At 40.1% G+C, this 22,025-nt stretch overlaps 1 protein-coding gene across 1 annotated transcript; it reads right to left on the bottom strand.

Annotated features, from left to right (window-relative positions):
* Positions 1 to 13,371: 13,371 nt before the first annotated feature.
* On the bottom strand, positions 13,372 to 17,216 carry LOC147314767 (extracellular calcium-sensing receptor-like). Its single transcript, XM_086260246.1, has 9 exons — positions 17,047 to 17,216; positions 16,444 to 16,738; positions 16,252 to 16,338; positions 15,899 to 16,168; positions 15,476 to 15,685; positions 15,102 to 15,377; positions 14,596 to 14,823; positions 14,386 to 14,509; positions 13,372 to 14,282 (listed from the first exon to the last, which is right to left on the bottom strand). The coding sequence occupies exons 1-9, from the start codon at positions 17,214 to 17,216 to the stop codon at positions 13,372 to 13,374; spliced, it is 2,571 nt and encodes an 856-aa protein (XP_086116372.1).
* Positions 17,217 to 22,025: the final 4,809 nt, after the last annotated feature.

Raw genomic sequence — 22,025 nt, 5'->3', positions numbered from 1 at the left:
TAACAGGATAGAATGAATAAGCATAAGATAAATAAACGCTAAGTAAAAGCTAAATTAAAAAGGTGGGTCTTGAGCCTGTTCTTAAAAACATGTACGTTCTCTACGGCCCTGAGCTCCTCTGGCAGGCTGTTCCACAGACGAGGACCATACCACTGAAAAGCGGCCTCTCCGTGAGTATGTGTCCTGACTTTAGGGACAATCAAAAGGCCAGTACCAGAGGACCTCAGGGTCCGCGAGGGTTCATATGGTAAAAGCAGATCTGAGAGATAAGAAGGCCCAAGACCATTAAGACATTTAAAAACCAATAAAAGAACTTTAAAATCGATCCTGAAACACACGGGGAGCCAATGCAGTGATTCTAAAACCAGTGTAATGTGGGCCCGCCCTCTGGTCTTTGTCAGCACACGAGCTGCCGAGTTTTGCAAAAGTTGTAAAGTTGAAATATTCTTCTTGGGAAGACCAGAGAGCAGGGCATTACAGTAATCAATGCGACTGGTAATAAAAGCATGCATCAGCATCTCCGTGTTGGCCCGAGAGAGAATTGGGCGGACTCTGGCTATATTTTTAAGATGATAATAAACAGAGAATGAGTGAAAAAAGGTCACTGAAAAAGAAGCAGAAGAAGTCCCAAGCAGACAAAAGCTATTGCATCATAACTAAGCGAGGTTTCAGGGTTACCAGCCATAAATATTTTTTTCTCAAAAAGGAAAGCCTTAAGTCTAATCTTGAAAGTAAGTAACAGGGCACTGCTTCCACAGAAGAGGCACCTGAAAGCAGAAGGCTTTAAAAAACCTATGAACTACAAGTAAGCTTGCAGAATGAGAGTGACGCGCACTATTGGGGTGATATTGATCTATGATGTCTTTAAGATAAGATGGGGCCTGACTATTCACGACCTTGTATGTGAGGGCAAGTATTTTAAATTCAATTCTGGATTTAACAGGGAGCCAATGAAGAGAAGTCAAGGTGGGGCAAATATTTTCATTCTATTATCTACCTGATAATAATACTCAACTACAGTAGTCAAGTTTAGAAACAATAAATACCTGAACTATTTTTTTTTTTATTAGCATTACTCAGAGACAAGATGTTTCTAATTTTAGAGATACTATGCAAATTCAAGAATAAAACCCTACATATTTGTTTAATATGGACATATTGTGGTCAAAAATAATACCAAGATTACTCACAGGGAGGACAAGCACAGAGATGAGCCCACTGTCAGAGACCATAAGAAGATTATTTGTAACCTTCACTAAAGGTGTTTCTGTGTTGTGATGAGTTCTGAAATATGGCTGAAACTCCTCTGCAGATGATCAGTTAACTGATTTACAACTGCCCTTTCAAAAATGTTTTAGATAAAAGGAAGGCTGGTGACTGCCCTATAATTAGCTAAGATAGCTGGCTGAAGTGATGTCTTTATAAGTAATGGTTTAATTACTTGAAAGCTTGTGGTATATAGCCCAATAATAGAGATAGATTAATTGTATTTAAGATGGATCATTTAAGGAAACTGATTACTAAGAAAAATCAACTACGGAGAAGTAGTCTAAATAAATACCCATAGTGTTGGAAATTGATGTATGTAATGATATGTTTATGAGATTATTGAATAAGTTTGAATAACTGAAAAAAATTGCTCTAATAGTTGAAATTCTATTTGTGAAGAAAATCATGAAGTCATGACTAGTTAAGTTGAAAGGAATGCTTGGCGCAACAGGTGTCTGACTCTTTGGCGCCTTGGTTACAGTGCCAAAGGAGAACCAGGGTTGTTCTTATTTTCTTCAATCAGGGATGTCCTAGATTTACAAAGTGCTTTAAAATAAAGATCTTCTAAATTAATGAAATGCCATTTCTTCTACAGTTTACGGTTACTGTTATCTGTTTGTTATTCAAGAATTACAAATTAGACTGCATTGGCACATGGTATTGACGAAGGTAACAGTGAAGAAATTATATCCAATTTACAAGGCTATCCCGGTTACCATTTGGTGAGAACCAGGATAAACCCTGGACAGGTCACCAGTTTTACGCAGGGCTAACACAGAAAGACAGACAACTGCTCACACTCAAAACTATGGGCAATTTAGAATCACCATTTAACATAAACCCACTAACTGCATGTCTCTGGACTGTGAGAAGAAGCTGAAAAATCTGGCATGTAAACCGAAGGGGAGAATATGTAACCTGAGTTCTTCTAAGATGCACTTAGAGATACACTATATTACTCTGTTTGTATCCAAGAACACAATTGTTACGGTGGACCAATTATTGCTGAAGCCTGCGTTGTGATTTGAAAGCCACGGAGATGTTGTGTTTTCAGAAAATGTGCATAATTTATTTATTTATTTTTTTAACTCTTGTTACCTGCACACTGTGTCTGTGCGTCTGTAGCACTGTATGGCGTTATTTTTGTGCCACTATTCCGAGTGCACGTAAAACATTTTTGAGCGTACATAAAAAATTTTTTGCAGGTGCAAGTGTTGCATTTTGAGGAGAAATTTATTTTGAGCGAAGAGAAGCTGAATTTGAGTGAACAAAATTCATTGCTGCGTGCAAAAAATGTATTTTAGTGTTTGCTATTATCCATACACACACACACAATAGCAGCCCCTCTCGCTCAGTTTTTGCATTTGCGCTCACTCGCAATGTGTTGCTTGCGCTCTCAACATTTCTGCCCGTGCGCGTTCAGCTCTTTCTGTACACCATTATATTTGTGCCACAAAACCGGCCAAACACAGACTTGGATGCAAAAAAATCTGATTGGCTGTTCTGATCCATTTTGTCCAAAACTCAAACGAGGCAGTGGCGAAGGAACACAGAGTGGTGGAGTTTTGCTGTTGTTGATACTCTCTCTTACTCTCTCTCCTGCCTGGGTAGAACTAATTATGGGTTTCTGCTTTGGCCCACACACCTGCGGTTCATCTTCCCACCTGTGCCTCATTATCTCTGTGTTCCTGTTGCTAATTAAGACAATGAAGCGGTGCTAATCATCGCTGGGTTCTTGTATGATTAGTGTCAGTGTAGCCCCGGCTCTAAACTACTCTTCGTTCTTGTTTGTATCTTGCATATGAACTAACTTGTATTGTCTTTGAAAACAGGCCTCCTGGACCTGTCACTTACAAACCCAAGCAATTGAAAGTGAGTTGGAGCGCGGCTTGCAGATCGCAGTGTGTGGCTGAAGAGGAGCAAGAGTGACCTACCCTGTTTTCCCCCTTTGGATTTCCTGGAGTCCCCAACCCCAGCACTCTTGTATATGTCACACCTGCTTGTGTTTTCAAAACCCTAAAAGAAACTCCTCTAAATGATCCCAAGCATCCAGTGAAAGAAACTTACAGAAAAAGAAAATGGTCCATGAATGGCCCAGCCAATTGCCTGATCTGACTCCAAATGAAAATCTATGGAAAAACCTACGGGCGGCCATGGATCCTTCAGGATTTGCAGACTTTTTGGTTTTTGTGGAAGAATGGGCCAAAATCACACTTAAGGAATGCATTTGAGTAGAGGACAGGAGAGACAGATGAAGACAGATGTCTCCTGTGTGGAGCTGTCCCCAACAAAGGCTTTTTCTACAAAGTATTAAATACATTTCAGTTTTCAGTCATTTTTCTCTGTCATTTCTCATTATTACACAAAACGTGATTTATGGACATCTATGCATCTTTGCATGTGTGGATTGGATTGGTTATCAGGTGAGAATCATGCCGATACCTTTAGAAATTGATTTACTTACAAAATTGATCACTTTTTTATCTGCTTAATTTGTTATGGAATAATTCATGGATAGACCTCACATGGATACAAAATGGTTTATCATTTAATTGTTCATATTAGTGTCTAAAACTGGGCTGTATGTATAAATGTTATGTCATTTCTTGTTTGAAATAAAGATGAAAGTGTGCCTGCCAGAAGCCTTCAAAGTAGCCTGCTGTGAGCAACTCTAGGATGTTTTTAACTACTCTGTCATTAAAAAAAAAAACATCCATGAGTCCAAGCAGCATGTGTGGTGGTAGCTACCCAATGCAGCCCGCTGTTCCGCAGCTCGATTGGCATTTGCTAGAGAACAGCAGAACTGCCACGCCTTTGAGTGGACCATTTTCTCAAAAACATGAATAGGTTCAGGGTACGCATATGTGACAGGTGTGAATGAACTGGATACTTGCCCTGGTGCAAGTACTGCCTGTAACATTATCCATCATGACTGATTTGGCTATGGGTCAGTGATGAGATTACTTGTGGAGGAATATTGTTGCAAAGTTTTACATATGTTCCAAGGATATGTCTTGGAAGATTTTGAAAGAATCAGAATGAAATCCTCCAACCCACCGTCAAAGGGAGTGTGCCCTGGGTTCATCCAGTTCCTGGATGAAAAAGGTAGTTATGCCATTGACTGGCTCATCCCCAGCACGTCATCAGGACCATTCCCAGGTACTGTTGGGATTACATATAGACACGTTGGAGCAATACACACTGCTGAGCTACTTTATGACAAATTAATTTATCAAGATACAATAGTCCCTTAAATTTTGAGGCGACTGTTGTTGTAATTTGGTGCTGTATAAATAAAATAAAATTGAATTGTGTAAAATGTAAGAATAACATTAGGTAAAAACTCTCAGTACACGATAAAAAAAAAATGCTTCAGGGCTTCTGGTTATGGCATCTATCTGAATGGCAGCAAAACTTCGGGCTCCGAGCTTTACATCCTCTCATCGATTTTCTGCCGCAGCTAAAGCCATATTTCTATTGGCACTTGTCCCAACACAAGCTTCTGCTCCGACCCAGCCAGTCAACATGCCGCTTAACCATATAAGACATAGACATAAGCCTAAAACAGTTGGAAAGGAAGGATCAGATGATGATGGTAGCAACGAATATGAAACCGAGAAAATGGAAGAAACTAGTGTTCTGGCCACAACTCAGTTGCTGAAAACACACTTCACTACTCAACTGCATTAAGTTATAACATCAAACTAAGAAATAAAGGACGCAAATGGGGTCTTGTCAGAGAGGCTTACCTCAGCTGAAACCCGTATTAGTAAAGTTGAAGACAACGTCTCCTCCCTTACAAGAAAAGAGGCTTCCCTTCATAAGAAACTTCAGGAACTCCTACTAAAGGTGGACGACCTGGAAAACAGAAGCCAGACATCAATGTTCCCTCTAATTTTCCATGTGTCTGAGCGAACACACAAACTCCCTGAGCGATCCCTTGGACCACTGTGAGCGACATCAGACGTGTGCACTGTGGTCACGCCAGCATCGAATCCATCCAAGTTACATGGTTTATTAAGATAATCAAATTACAGCATTTACATTTATGTTCGACTACTTTTAATTAACTGCTTTAGCCTACTTACAATGAAAATGTAAAACAAAAATGTAGTCATTGACCTGTGTCGTATGTTAACACTATTGGAAGTAAAAATAACTTGAACCCCAATTTTGAAAACACAACTTTCTTCTTCTTTTTTTATAAAGCTCTGACTTGTATTATGAGTATGAGTCTGTGGTCTGGGAGAGAGTCCTGTAACTCTCTGTCTGCAAAATACAGTATACAAAAACCAGTGTTGAACAATTAATTATATAGCTACTTCTTCAAAAAAGTAACACAGTTTGGCAAACAACAAAGTTTTTTGCAGCTATTTTTTTTAAATGCAGCCAAGGCGTTTGGCGTTAAACATTTCAAAATATTTACAGAACGAGATCAGGTGTTCTGCATCAATTTTGATGCCACACAAATTATTTGTGCCACTCCAAAAAAATATTTCTGTCCACTATGAGATAAAGGAGAACAACAGCCTGATACCTGCAGGCCTGACAAAAGGAGATGTATCACTCCTATTATGTAACAGAGCGAAGGTGATTTTATTTCCACAGTGTTTTTAAAGGAGGGGAACCTTCCCTTCCCTGGATGACATCCCCCCACACTGAAATATTAGCAGTCCCTGCTAATGCTCCATCTCCCTGTAACGCTCTGGTGGAATCCCACGCGTGGTCCTAGTGGACCGTCTAAGGGACATACCTGACTCACTCTGGTGAGGTGACACACAGTCCCCATTTCTGTTTTATTAAACCTGAAGCAGAAGTATAATAATATGCGCCCTTCTGTCCCATGCCACAAAATAATCCATTTCACGTCCCAATAGCATAGCTATCCGGAAGCCATTAGGTCCTAAACTGCACCTAGCTGCTACTGTGGGGATACTTCCAGGCCTAACCTGGATTTCGTGCTTAATCCCAAGCACTGCTGCCTAGCAGCAAACCATTACCCCACGTCCCGCAACCCTGCAGCTGACCTCCCATGGCAACCTAGGTTGGACGTTCCTTATTCACTCTTCTTGTGGCCAAACATACCTGCGCACACTATCCATACCCATCTGCTCAGTGGTCCTTGGCTTTGGCTCCAACGGTCTATCCTCCATCTTCTTATTTGGCCTATCCTTTTTAAACTACAGCTGGGGCACCAGAATACACACACATCATCAATTTTACTATTCCCCTGACTAACCCAACTGCTCTTGACTCCGTATTCTGTCGACAACGCCAATTATGTAACGGAGCGAAGGTGATTTTATTTCCACAGTGTTTTTTAAAGGAGGGAAACCTTCCTCCAAACGGACAGAGCAGTGGAGCCGCCAAGGGAAAGCACACGAATAAAAACTGTATAGTTAAAATATAATTTATCATATTTAAATAGTTAAAAATATAAAATGAATTAAAACAACCCTGGCCAGGGGACAACACAATAAAAATCAATAAAACACAACAGTAAAAGTCCAGTGGCGTCCGCCACGGTATAAAAGTCACGAAGAATTAAAAATCCAGTGAAGTGGTGCAGAAGGGAAACCCAGCGGCGTCCTCGCCTTCCTCTCCGCATTCTGTGCCCCGGTGCGCTAAAGAAAGGGAGGCAGCGGCAGTCACTACTCTTTTAGGCAGCTTTCATTCGTTAAAAGGGGACAAGTCAAAAGACTTACCCCAGGTGGGCAGAGCTCTCAACTTCGCCCGCCGCTTCTCTGTAACCGCCAAGCTCCACCAGTCCCATCTGTCACTGAGCACTCTCTGTAAATTACCACTCGCTCCTTTCCTCTCAGGTGTGTCCAATTAGTAAAACGGGAAAAGGGCGCAGTCTCTCCAGGACAAATTGACGGTATAACCAAAACATGCAATCTAAATAAAACACTGCACAAAATATGACCAAAACATGCAATATAAAAAATAAGCACACTTCACATTAAAATACAGCAAAGCAAAACAACATCCGTCCTTCCCTGGATGACACTGTAACACCTGTAACATTCAGCAGTCGCCTCATTGTTCTGACGCACACAAGAAAACTATTGACTACACTACACACTAACACAAGATTTGTGCTAAACGTCGCAAATCTCTCACATCTCAAAACACCGCCGTCACTCCTAAAACTTCCCCCCGTTTCTTAACAACTTGCCATATCATTTTTTGATTGGTTGACATGGTACTTTTTTCGACCAATAGGAAATGGTGGGGGTGTTTTTGGTTTTGCTTTTGCTCAAAGGCAGAGAGTGTATTCGTGCCTTTTTTCTTATATAACGTTTCTTCCCGCAGTAAATATAAACAACGATAGTATTCAGGAAGAAAACCAAACATTGCATATATTTTATATTTTGACTCTGGTTTTACGTGGCCTATCAACACAATTTAAAAACTGGTATAAAGTCCACACTTTTTCCGTCAATTGTTCCGTCTGTCCTGCTCACATCTCCAATGGTTGCACACGTTGTCATTAACGTGGCTTCACTCCACATCAGCCACGCCGCTTTGCTAGCTAAAACACCGGCACATAAGGACGCTGTCATAGCCTGTCGGTGACTAGCTGCGTATATACGAATGTGAATCGCATTATTGGCTGGACTATGAGGTGGCATTGTTCCATACGGGAGCAGCCAGTCACTTACTGACTAGCACTGCAAAACAGAATAGTAGAAGTTTTAATTTTAATTTCAATTCAGGTTAGAGTTTTTCTTTGTGCACAATGCAGATTTTCTTTGCGCAGAGACTGTGCCAGCAGTGTGCAATTGCGCACGTGCGCAGCTTAGAGGGAACATTGCCAGAGATTCAACCTGAGACTTGTCAGATTACCTGAGAGTGCTAAACAAGGGGAAATCACATTTTTGCACGTGTGTTCCCATCTCCCCCCATCATCGAGCGAGCACATAGACTACAAGGCCAAAATATCGCAAACGGCTCACCCTGAGTGGTCATCATGAAGTTCTTGAATAATCAAGACAAGTTGAGGGCGATGAGGGCAGAAAATTAATGAACAACAGACACCATGTGATGTTCTTCCCTGACCTGTTGACAGAGCTTCAGAAAAAGTGGAAACAATATAACCAGGTAATTTTCCGTCACAGCTACTGGCACCTCTTTCACACACCAGTGGCAGTGGAAGAAGTCAACTAAAAGGTGCAGTTCTGATGAACAATTTCAGCTTGTTCACCTTTCACCCACAATACCCCCTTTCAGTCCCAAAACACAGTTACGCTAACATGCAGTGCGCACACTGTGTGTAAGCATTCTCCACGACACTGCGCATCAGCATGTCGCCCGTCAAACTGTCACTGTCCTGCAAAACTCTGGTTGGAACTTCATCACCCACCCACCCTACAGTCCTGACTTCGCACCCAGTGACTACGACCTGTTCCCAAAGTTGAAAGAACATTTATCTGGAAGCCGATTCTGTGGCGGCGAGCGGGTATGACATAGGCATTGTAAAACTGCCACTGGGTCTACAAAAATGCATCGACCAAATTGACGATTATGTAGAAAAATACGTCTTCGAACTTTAAAATGATGTAAATATTATGGAAAATAAATGGTTGTTTGTATTAAAATAATCTAAAATAATAGGAGGCCTTACTTTTGGGATTGCCTTCGTAATTTAAACAAATTCAGAACATCCAGACATGGCTCAAAAATTGGATTATTTGCAGATGACATTGTTTTAATGCTGTCCAAATTGAAGAGTTCAGTTCTCCAGCTACTCAAAACAATTAACTCATTCAGCAGCATCTCCGGTTATAAAATGTATTAATCCAAATTGGCCATTCTCTTCTTTACACATTCTGAAAGAATTAAACCATCCATTTAATCAATTTTTCAAGTTGCCAAAGACAGCCTTACCTATCTAGGTATAAAAATGACTCCAAAAATAGATGAATTGGTATATGCAAACTACACTCAAGCAATTAGCTCTGTTGTACAATCAATCAATAGATGGTCTATGGTGCCAATCTCTCTGTTTGGACACGTAAACATACTCAAGATGAGTGTTTTCCCACATTTCTTGATCTTTTCCAAGCCATTCCTCTCAGCCCACCAGATGACTTCTTCACAAAGATAAAAACAATCTTCAATAAATGTATCTGGAATAACAGACAAGCCAGATTATGCCTATCGTTACTATATCTTCTGTATGATAGAGGGGGCCTAGGTATACTAGACCTCAAATGGTACTATTGGGTTGCCCATCTCTCTACAGCCAAGTTATCTTGGGTGAAATTTAGAAAGGACAAGCACTACCTCCTTACTGCTCAATTCTTACCTGTATTCAGGAAAATATAAAGATTTGATGTGCTTCAATGACTTGACACAGAAATTTGGCATTCCTCCTAAACATTTTTTAAAATTTCTTCAAATCAGAAGCTTTATTTCAAAAACTCAAAAATCTCTAACACTGTCTACTCTAAACTCATTAGAGGACACTGAAATAAACAACCACCAAAGGAAGGGCGTAATATCCCACTTTTATAGTAACGTTAGACACGGCTCTCAAACATTCTCATGGTGTCAAGGCTTAAAATGTAGTATACCATAGAGGAATGGCAGAAAGCCTGCTTGAAAGCCCAAACACAATCATTAGCCAATTATATTGGATTAGTTTACAGTAGGTGTTTATAGAGAACATATGTAACTCCAACACTGTTAAACAAATTTGATCCTAACATTCCAGACATATGTGTTAATTCAAGTTCAAGTTCAAAGTTTATTCGCCACATGCAGTGGCAGGTTGCCCTGCAGTGGAATGAACCCGCCCCCCGACCTTACACATACAACACAGACATCACATGGGGATACAAGTCAGAGAACGGTTGCATTACAGAAAAAACACTGAAATGTACACTACAATGGGAAAGGTACAAGAGGAAAAAAAGAGACCTCTACTCATGCTGGGCTACAGGAGGACAGCATGAGAACAGGAAACAAAAAAACTCCTCTGCACAGAAAAGCACATAAATGTCCACAGTACAACATTATAGAGCACGTGACCAGCAACAGGGTTGGGTAGGGGATAAGGAGTAATCCCAGGCAACACAACAGTCATCCTGCCACTGCGCCGACTCTCCAGCGCGGGCCCAGACCCACCTCGTGTTCCCAGGAGGCAACAAGCATCGAAGGCATTGGAAGGGGAAGGGAAATGTGTGAGTGCTTATCAGTGTAAGTGTATGTGTGTGAGTGTCCATAGTTCAGCTGAGACAGTGTCCTTCGCCCTATCAGGCTAAGTAAACAGTCTGCTAGCCAATCCAGGTGGCCTTGCATGGGATGGGAAGAATAGTCATCACACAGTCGTTATCAGGAAGTTTTTGTTCGGCTCCAGCCCCAGCTGGCGCCATGGTGTCCGCATGTTGATGTTGTCAATTTTCTTTTTATGCGAGCAGCTCAGAAGAGAAGAATTTCAAGCTGTTCTTAACACTCCGACACTGGTCTCTCAATCTCCGGTTGGAGAGCCGCAAGCCTCCCCATGATGGTATCAAACTTCTGTTCCATGGTGTTATCATTCTTTTGATTCTGAGACCCCACAACTGCAGTGAGCCGTTCTGCGATGTGATCCAACTTTCGCTCAAGGGTCTCATTTTGAGTAGGCCTCTCTTGGATGTATCCCAACATACACTCAATGGTGTTGTTTTGAGTCTTCACAGCAGCTGTAAGCGTCTCCAAGGTGTTAACCACACTGCGTTCGTTGTGAGAGGTAGCGTCTCGTCCTGTCGCTTCGATTCCAGCGGGCAGCTTTGGGGAGGTTTGAACAGCCGGTTCCACTCTCTTATTTCTCCGATAAGTCAGGGCCAATCCAGCTCCAATCAGCAAGAACCCTGTTATCATGGTTCCGAATATGCAGACAGCCTCAGATCTCAAAATGGTGGAGCATTGCTCAAACTCTTATAGCCTCTGGTTCTCCCACCTTATCATAATAGCCTAAACATTCACATGCTTTTCTCTCACACGGCGCCTAAGCTACGACCTTGGCTCCCCGTTTATCTGCTCCTGCTGAGTTGGGGCAGAAAACTCCAGTATATTCTGTTCTCTTCTAATCAGACAAATAAGGCGATGACTTTCTGCAAACAGTATTTCTTATAACATCATAAAACAATATCATTCATCCACAATAAATCAGCAGTCTAATGTAATGCAAATCAGTTTAACGAATGCAATAGTTATCAGCTTCTTCTAATTCAGGAGAATAATGCAAACTAAAACTACATAATAATTCACAATCTTTAATTAGGGGTATAACATGGCATAAAATAATATTATAATCTAACAGTAGATATCTTCAGCGTCCTCGATCAACAGTCCCGCCAGGCACATGACCCTCCAGTTCTGCCACCCATCCATCGTGTATCCGGCAGGGAAAGTCCCTCCAGGGCACTCGGGCTCTCCCGAGCCCAGACTCCTTGTTGAGAAAAGGGTGTCAATAGCATTCAGAGACCAGTTGATCAAATCCATAATTCTCTTTTAGGTTTTAGAGAACGACAGTGAGAGACTGTTCGAGGGAAAGTAACACACACGAGACAAGACAAGGACAAGAGGCTAATTGTGGGGACAAAGGCACACTAATGCATTGCCTGTGGGAATCTTCTGAAACCCAAAGGTTTTGGAAAGAAGTCTTAGATGTAATTGCGCATATTACAAGTGTTAAGCTGAATCCGTGTCCAAAATTTTATTCTAGGGATCTTCCCCACTGAAATGCAATCTACTGCTTGTTACAAACAAAATACATATAGCCAAATCTCGGAGATCCATTACTAGACCACATTTGAGAACTTGGCTGTTGACTTTGTCCAAATCCCAAGCTTTAGAGAAACTTACTTTTTTGATTAAGGGTAAACATGCTTACTTTAAAAAGATGGGGAAAAAAAGTGGGGAAATTTTTTGTCTTTTTTTCGAATATCGAGCGATGACCGACAATGAACAGATATGACTGTACCCATTTAATTTGCATGGGAGATGTGCTGTTGTGGTTTTTGAAGATAGCCTGAGGAGCTTGCATGTGCTGGACTGTTCAATGGTAGGACAAGAGATGGAGATGTTAGATTGATTGCAATGAAGGAAGACACAGCTCATTGCTACAGCCGTTTTATCGGATCTCTCTCTCACTGACTTGGAATCTTCGGAATAAACTCTAGCCTGAAGCCCTGGGGAAACCAACTTAAAACGTATTGTCTCACTGTGTGTTCTTTTAGCACTGTCTGTTTCCTTGTTTGTTTGGGGGTTTTTTTTGTATGTGTGTTTTTTTTTTAATAATATGAGGCCATATTTCCATGAGTGAGTGTATATATCAGTATGTGTGTATACACAAGCTGGCTATACTTGGTGAGTGCACACTATTATTATCTACTTAATTTTCTATTTATTTTTACATATTTTATTTTATTTATTGATTTTATTTTGTTCTCTGTCTACCTCATTTAAATCATTTTCTTTAATCATGCTTTAACTTCAAATGCCACTAAATTCTGCACTGAGGCTCTTCCAAATAACTGTTGGGAGAAACCTCTAAACATCCTGTCACCGGGTGAAAAAAACCCTCCTCTATCGTCACAGTACCATCAATCAGAATGCGCAATTCAAATCAGGTGAGATTCAAACAGGTCAAGCAAGAAAGCAAGAAAGAAAATAGCTGCTATGATATGTATGAATGCATAATAGTGAAAGCCAAATGTCTCAATTGCTTGTAATCCAAAATTAGCGCTCAAAAATGAAAAATCCTTGTATTTAAAAGTCGCTAAAACCATATACTCACTGCAGATCACTGAAGGTGTCCTGCAGTTTTTGAACCGGTCATAAAGTTTAAAATTCTAACAACCTTGCATAAAATTCATTTATTTGAAAAATGGGTCAAAGCTTCTTTGTATCTACTATTTCTGTTGTTGATACTTTCAAATTCATATAAGAGTATTATAAACCCTAGTCAATATACATCACATTTAGAAAGACAAGATATACAAGTATAAGCAATATGAGTCTTGCATGAATCTAATTATTTATATATTCATGATTTATTAATTTATATGTATTTATTTTCATGCATGCATTTTAATTTATGTGGAAACATTTTTACGATTCAGCACCACGACCCATTAAGGCCTTTTTTGTGTTGATCTCCGGTCTCATCAGGATTATGTAACATTTGGGTCCAAACAGTGTGATCAAGAGTCCAAAACTTGAGGCCAGGATGGCAAATACCTCCACTGCATCTGCATAATTTCCCGGTGAGCTGATATACACAGGAACAAAGGCCACCCACACAGCACAGAAGATTAGCATGCTGAATGTGATGAGTTTGGCCTCATTAAAACTATCAGGGAGATTCCTTGCCAGGAATGCAATTAGAAAACTGAGGAAAGCCAGAACGCCAATATAACCCAATAACACTGCAAAACCCACAGTGGACCCAACTGTACACTCATAAACAATCTTATCATTTTGGTATTGGGTGTTTTTATATGGAGTTGGAGAGGAAGAAACAAGCCAGGTAGTGCAGATGGCTGCTTGAATAGATGTAAGGCACAGAACTGTTCCTCTCTGCTGCGTAACACCAAACCACTTCAGACTGGTTCCCCCTCCTGGCTTGGAGGCTTTGAACACAGCCAGAACAACTATGGTTTTTACCAGGATGCATGAGACACACAGCACAAAGCTGATGCCAAATGCTGCATGTCTGAGTTGGCATGTCCACATCCTGGGTCGTCCAATAAACAGCAGTGAACAGAGGAAACATAACTTGAGTGACAGCAAAAGCTGGAAACTAAGTTCTGAATTGTTGGCACGTACTATGGGTGTTCTGCGATGGTAGATAAAGATCCCTAGAATAACAGTACATATAAATGTGCCCAGTAATGAGGCTGCTGTCAAACAAATACCCAGAGGCTCAAGGTAAGAGAGGAACTCGGTCTTCTTTGGCACACATTGGTCACTCTGGGGGTTTGACCAAAAATCCTCTGGACAACTGGTGCACTCCAAGGAGTCTGATAAATAGGAAAAAGATGAAGAAAGGGGAGGATGGTAAAATGCATATTATAGTTAATATGAATTAAATTAAATATGGCATGTTGAAAGATAAACACTTACTGCTCTTATTAGTGACTTTTCCCTCAGAACAAGGGATGCAGTCAAAACAACATTTAGGTTCCCCCTTCTTTCTCACCATGTGGGTACCAGGTGGACAGCTCTCACTACATACTGATCGAACTGGCTGTTGGACAAACTTAAATATTACTTACTAGAATGAAATTCACTGTACATGTGACAAAAGGTAAAGTCTGAAAAGCCATTTATGACCTTTTTTGATTGAAAGTTCCAGAAGATTTTGTCTTCATCAAGTATGATTTCTTCATCTTTGAAAGTTGACCTCTTAACCTCACCCACATTCTGAACTTCAGTGCTTCCATCAGGGAGCCACAACCAGTTCATAACATCATAAATTGGCACCACATCACCATTTTCATCAAATGACACTTGATCACCAAATGGAGTGGAGAAATTTACCCTTTCCAAGTAATAAAGAAGCTGTTAAAAATTATAAATTAATAAATTATAAAAGTAATATATAAGAAATAGATTTCAAAGTACAGGCAAATTAAATCTAGCACTTGTTATACCTGTACATATAAATGCATTAAAATCCAATTCTAAATTAAACACGGGACGTCTCTAATCGCCATATATATGCATATAAGTTAATGTGCTCTATTATAAATAACATATCCTACAAGGTGCATCTTGTTCTGAAAGTAATTATAGAACAAATGATTTACTCATAGATGGAGTATAAACAAATATCACACCTGCCATGGCTCCAGTGATTGTAAAGTGCCACAGCTGTGCCCACTGAAAGGCCCTCTTCTTGGCTTGCACTGCAGCATGTCATCAAGGGCATATGCCAGAGCATAAACAGCTTTGTACACATTGTACTCAGGCCGGAGGTTGGAAACGTCCAAGAACTTCGTATTCACATTTTCTAGATCTTCCTGTCCAGTGCATAGTGCACCTCCACCTTCCATCCAGCCTGGTGGAGCTGGAGAAAATCTGCACTGGAATGTGAATTCCCAGAACTGATTCACCTGAAATATGTTATTGGCGAATTTTTATTTTATGCTTTGTTTTAACATTGACAACAAAAAATTCTTGCAACTACCACAGTAAATTTTTAAACTCTCACCATGCTGTTTCCATAGTTATTATTGTGATGTAGATCAGGACGTGTTTTTAATAGGAATTCCCTGAGCCCTGGTATTTCTCCTCGTCGAATAGCAATGCCCAGTGTACCACCCAGGTATGGCATGAGCTCAGGTGTTTGGAGCACAGCACCTGTTGCTGTCCAGCCTTCACTGGCCAACCACTGTAGGCCTGTTACATTCTGCTTGGCTACCTGTGCATTATATATTACCAAATGTAAGAAGTGATCATTCCACAAATACTTTGGTGACATTAAGATGTGACTGAAGTATTTCCTGATGTTAAAACTTATTCTATACCATTTGTGTTCTGTATTAATTCAAATAAAAATGTAATACATCTTTTACACAGAGTAGAGATGCAGATTTTCATAACAAGAAATAATCAGATTCTTTTAAAATTGCACCTCTTCTATAAGGTTTATCATGTGACTCAAATGTACAAAGGCAATGACCACACGAGCTGTTGATTTTTTCATCACATCCACAATCCTCCTCAGTTCATCTGTGTCTTTGTCCCAGGGTAAAACTTCAACGTAGGCAAGGCAACCTTCTCCAGACAAACTGAGCTCGGATTGTAAGGATCTGGCTGCATGAAGTCCATAATCATCGTCAGTGATGAGCAGACCTGCCCAAGTCCAGCCAAAATGTTTTAGGATCTGAATCATAGCACGTACCTAAGTGAAAACAGATTAAAACATGAGTGCTGCTGATCAGCTGCTGTTGACGTTTTGTATTTGTCCTGATTGATTTTTTTAACCTGGAAAGCATCACTTGGGATCGTCCTAAAGAAGGATGGATACTTTTGACGGTCAGTCAAACAGGAACATGTGGCAAAATAACTCACCTGTGAAAACCACAGACAATATATTGTACATTATTTTTGACATTGAATTTACAGTTAAATCAATATAACCATAAATAATATTCTATGGTTAAACTGAAAACTTACCATGGGTACTCTGTACAAACCTAAGACGCTGGAGATAGCAATAGAACGTGTAGAGGAAGTTTCACCCACGATCGCTAGGACTGGAGGTTTTCCAACACATGTATTATGTAATATAATTTGTTCCTCTTGACCACTGGCTAATGACAACGCTCCACGGAATCCAATTCTAAGTTCAGCACAGTTGTCATAAAGAGTGTATCCCACAGTCACATTAGGCAGCAAGTTGGAGTTGTTGTTGATCTCATCAACAGCAAAAGCCATGGTTTGTGCTTGCCTAAACCCCTGAACATAGAAACTAATAAAAAAACATTTTGATTTGAAAAATACATCATTAGAAAACATGTTACAAAGATACTCATACAAATAATTAAGGAAACTAAATAACAACAATTATAGGGATATTTTAATGAAAAAATAATCAAGAACAAGCTTCAGTCAGTATGCGTTATTCTGAGCGTCAGCGAAGAAAACAAAGTATAGTTACTTTAGACATAACATTTATATTTAAATTAGCATTAGGCTTGTCCCTGTTCTCTCTCTTTTTGTTGTTTCCCTGTCATATTTACCTTGTTTTACTTCCCTATTTCACCCTGTCATACTTACCCATGGCAAGAAGGCTGTTGTGGCTGTGAGGTAAAAGACAGGTCAGGAACACTTGAGAAAAAGTGGACTGGAAACAATCCACCCAGGATGACATCTCCACTCTTGTGCATTATGTTTAGATGAAATTGCCCCTGTAGCTGACATGAGGAGGGAAACACAGAAGAGGACATAGCATAAGAAAAGTAGGAATACAGCAAAATGAACAAGAGCAAATTACTTCGTAAAAATGAGCTCATGACAGCTTTCAGATTTTCTGACCTTAGTCATTGCATTTTATTGCATTGCCATTGCCTTTTATTGACATGAATCGTGCACACCGCCCTTCAGTGAAAATCAAGAAGAAAGGGCAGGGCTTAACCGTTTAAGACCTACCATAGAAAAGTCCGCAAGAGTTTACTTTATATTTTTACATGCTGTAGTGCCATTTTTGGGAGCATTTCAAGTTGCTATACATCAATACAACTGTTATAGCCCAAATTTTAATAATATGTATGCATTAAGTCCATAGTAACTACATAAATTGCAAAAAAGTGCAATAAACTACAAAAAAAATTAAAATTGTTTTTGTTTTGTTTTTTACATATATTTCTACTTGGAGAAATTTAAGAGGTTTATCCCTCAAAACTTTAAATACAAAAAAGTTGCAAAAAATAGTTTACAACAACAGGAAATTTATTTTGAGTGTCTTCATAGTTTTATTTTTGAGATACACCATTTTTTATATACTGCAGAAAAAACGAAAAACAATCCTATAATGCAAATTTGCAAAACAAAAACAGCATGTGCATCAAAATAAACTATTTAAAGTAGTGCAATTTGAGTCCTAAGCATCCCAGAAACTATTCAGAAAAGCATAAAGTCAAACATAACTTTTAAAAACATCAAAAAACATCAGTATGGGCTTTTAAGGCCTACAAGTAAAAAGCTACATTTTCCGCGAAAATGACGTCACTTCCGGTTTCGGGCAGGTAATGTCGGACATGCGATTGTTTGCGCTGACGTCTATTTTAATGTAGGAAGTGTTATGAACAGCTGATCGGATCGGCAAAGCGTGTTTCTGGAATATTATGTTTTTGTTCCTGCAAGCGCTTTTTATGCAATTTTTGCAAAGCTATATGTGGAAGGAAACCGTGACCTAGGTCAAGCTGATGGCATAAGATGTATGTACAACTCCTCCGGTTTCATATGCAAAAAAATATTATTGTGCTAGCTTACGTGGTTCCGGTTCTACGGGGATTTAAAAATAGTTACGCAAAACGGAGCGTGCCCGCTCCGACCGGCTTTAAAGAGTTAAATACTGATCAGATATTACTTTTGTATCCAGGCAGATTTAGGTAAGATTAGGCAGATTTGAGTGTATTACTTCTCAAGATGACCTCAAGCTCACAAAAAATAATTTATTTTTGTCTATGGTTTCATTTTTGTTAAATATCATTCTGTTTTTCAATGGTTATAATAGAATAATGAATGTTGTGTTGGTTCAACCAAGACACCAGGTGCACATGGAGCAATATGTATTGTGGTGAGCTGGGAATCTTACAACAAAAGACCCACACAGAGGTTGAGCCTGCAGTTCTACCCCAAGTCACGAGATTACACTAGCCGCTCCCAATACGCCATAATATCAAACTGTCACGGCTGGGAAGGCGAGCCGTGTGGTGTGGAGGAAGGAGGACCCAAGATGCAAGCAGTGGATGAAAATGCTAGTGAAGTTTATTTACAAGGTATAGTGGCAAACAAGCAGTGGGGCATGACAAATAACTGAGAACACCTAAACTGGGAGAACTAAAATAACAGACCTGGGAGCATACGACAAAGGGATGAGAGGCAGAGAGGCAGAGAGGCAGACGACGAGCAGGACACCGAGTAACACAGACTGACACCGAGGAACACAGACGAACCAGCAACAGGCAGGAGAACACACAGGGCTTAAATACACACACCAGTAATCAGCGGATGAGAGACAGGAGGGCAACACAGCTGGGAGAAATCAGAGCTGATGGGACAGGGGAAACGTAAACTGAACACACTCACATCAGACAGAGACCTTCACAATAAAACAGGAAACTCTGACACGGGGAACCAAACAAGACACAGATCTAAACAGACAGCTTCACAAACAGATGGGTGACACCATAGACAGACAGAGACACAGACGCAGACTCAAAGGCAGACCGAATATAACACATAGAACTCAAACAATAATAATCATCATCATCATAATAAACTAGAAAATGATAATAAACTAAAAGCGCTGGGTCACCGACCCAGGACCATGACACAAACTGTAATTCATATTTAGCAAAGTTTATGGTGAGTATCTCAACAAGCAATGTTTAAAAAAAAAAACCCAAAAAAACAAAAAAGTCCAAATCCCAATAGAATAGAATAGAATTCAACTTTATTGTCATTGCACATGCACAGGTACAGGGCAACGAAATGCAGTTTGCATCCATCCAGAAGTGCTTTAGTGATATAGATATATTACAATATATATTAGCAATAATATAGATATGTGAGTATATTACAGAAATGGGTCTATTATGGTATGTTATAATGTACACGGTATGAAGTATGTTGTGAATATTCTATAACTATAAGTATGTACAAGCTGTAGTGAGTACAAGCTATGTACAGGATATGAACAGGATATAAATATGAAAAACTATACAGAATATGAAATAAATAACTTTACAGAATCTGGGATATACAGCTATACAGAAATGGGAACTATGCAAGTTGTAAACAGTTGTAGGATTAAAGATTATCGAATGTACAGAATGATTATTTACACAGAGCTATACAGTAGTGCAGTTAAGATAAGTGAGGGTGTAGATAGTTTCTACAGAGGCTATATAAAGTGCTAGTGGTTGTGAGTGGTGGTTCAGTCAATAGTTTTTGACTGTAAAATTGTCATCATCAGAATTTTTTTATTCCATGAGTGAGTTTTTTTTTAAAAATAATAATAATAATACATTTTATTTATCGGCCCCATTATAGACCGTCAAGGTTGCCTAACAATAGTACAAAATAAATAAATACATAAAATCACAAAGTAAATGAAAAAAAACAAGCATTAAAGTATAAAGGCAAGAATAAAAGCTAAACGAGGTAAATATAGGTTAAGACAGAATCATAATGAAGGCTAGGTAATTTTGAATAGATGGGTTTTAAGACGCGATTTAAAAGTGGTGAGAGAGTTTGTAGTCCGAAGATCTGGTGGAAGTGCATTCCAAAGTCTTGGGGAAGAACAACCAAAGGCTCTGCGTTCCAAGCAAGTGAGCAGGTGGAACAGACAGAACGGAAGTTGAAGAAGAGTGGCGTGTACGAGGGGTTAAGTATGTATGGAGAAGATCAGATATATGTGGGGGAGCAAGGTCACGAAGAGCTTTGAAGGTAAGAAGAAGGATCATGAAACTGAAACGGAGGTGAACTGGAAGCCAATGGAGCTGTTTAAGAACAGGTGTTGTATGTTCAATTTTTGGAGAGATTTATGAAGTAGGAATTTACCACAGAGAATTGAATTACAGTAATCGAAACAACATATGAGAAGAGCATTGACAAGAATGGTGGTACTGTTTGGAGAGAGTGAAGGACGAAGGCAGTTAATATTACGAAAATGATATTATTTATATGTGCTGTGAAGGAAAGAGTGCTGTCGAGGATGACACCAAGACTCTTAACTTGAAGGGAAGGTGTGACAACAGAGTGGTCAATGGATAATGAAAGACTTCTGGTTGGAACTTTAGTCAGTTTTGATTTGGTGCCTATTAGAATAAATTCTGTTTTATTGCCATTAAGTTTAAGAAAGTTGTGAGCAAAAACCAGACCTTGATTTCACTTAAACAATCAGAAATAGATGTGGGTGGGATAGTAGCTGTAGGTTTGGAAGATAAGTAGAGCTGGGTGTCATCTGCATAGCAGGGAAATTTGATGTTATATTTCTTGAATATATTACCTAGGGGTAGGAGATAGATAATAAAAAGTAAAGGACCCAGGACAGAGCCTTGGGGTGTACCGGAGTTAACTGGAGCAGATAGTGATCTGTGAGTGCGTAATTGAACAAACTGAATGGACAGAGAGATACGAGGTAAACCAGGCGAGTGCTGTACCATCGATGCCAAGAGATGTGTCACAGCCGGGCAGCCAACTCAAGGATTAGGATGCACACACCCAGGGCTGGACTGGGACAAAAAAATCAGCCAGGGCATTTTGACTAGCGACCGGCCCACCAGGTATTATAGGAAAATCCACAAAGCCAGGTGGCGCTCGGACTGGTCCCGCAGCTCTTCATGCTGGCGACGCACCTCCACCGCCTGCTCCCGCTGGGCGGCCGCCATTTCGGCCACCCTCTGGCCCAGCTCCTCCCTTCCCTGGCTCCGATAAGGACCCGCCGTGCCGCCTCCTGGGTTTCGGCACCAATGTGGTGAGAACAAGGCACGACGGGACCACAGATCATCATTCAGAGCCATCTTTATTTACACTCACCACAACACAACACCACACACACCTGAGTCCCTGTGTTTTAACCTGGTGGGCGTGATTACGGATGCCGTGCAGGTGCGTCCATCCTCCCTGCACAGCACCGCAGACCACGCCCCACCACATATGTGTAAAAAAGATTTGTGTGTGTGTAAAAAAGATTTGTATGTGTAAAAAGAATTTGTGTGTGCGCAGTTCAAAAAAAGCGCCCCTCGGACAGCCAAACCCATCTGTTCTCTGATTGGATTGTTATATTTGTGATTGACATGACATTGACCAATCAGATGAAAGGAAGAAAAATAGGGTCAAAATTCGTACTTGTAACTTGCAGGGGTTTTTTTTGGCTAAATCCACACACAAATCTTTTTTACGCACACACAAATTAATTTTACACATACAAATCCTGATTTACAAGTACAAAACTGATTTACAAGTACAAAATATTTATGACCACAATTGAGCCCATAAAGCTAGCCAAACAGTAAAGACACAGTGAG

The sequence above is a fragment of the Aulonocara sp. 'chitande type north' Nkhata Bay genome, linkage group LG14 (genome assembly GCF_057382095.1).
Source record: "Aulonocara sp. 'chitande type north' Nkhata Bay isolate Kocher_YH1m ecotype deep benthic linkage group LG14, A_spYH_male_GT1.1, whole genome shotgun sequence".
NCBI classification, from domain to species: domain Eukaryota; kingdom Metazoa; phylum Chordata; class Actinopteri; order Cichliformes; family Cichlidae; genus Aulonocara; species Aulonocara sp. 'chitande type north' Nkhata Bay.
This window is presented reverse-complemented; position numbering and strand designations above follow the sequence as displayed.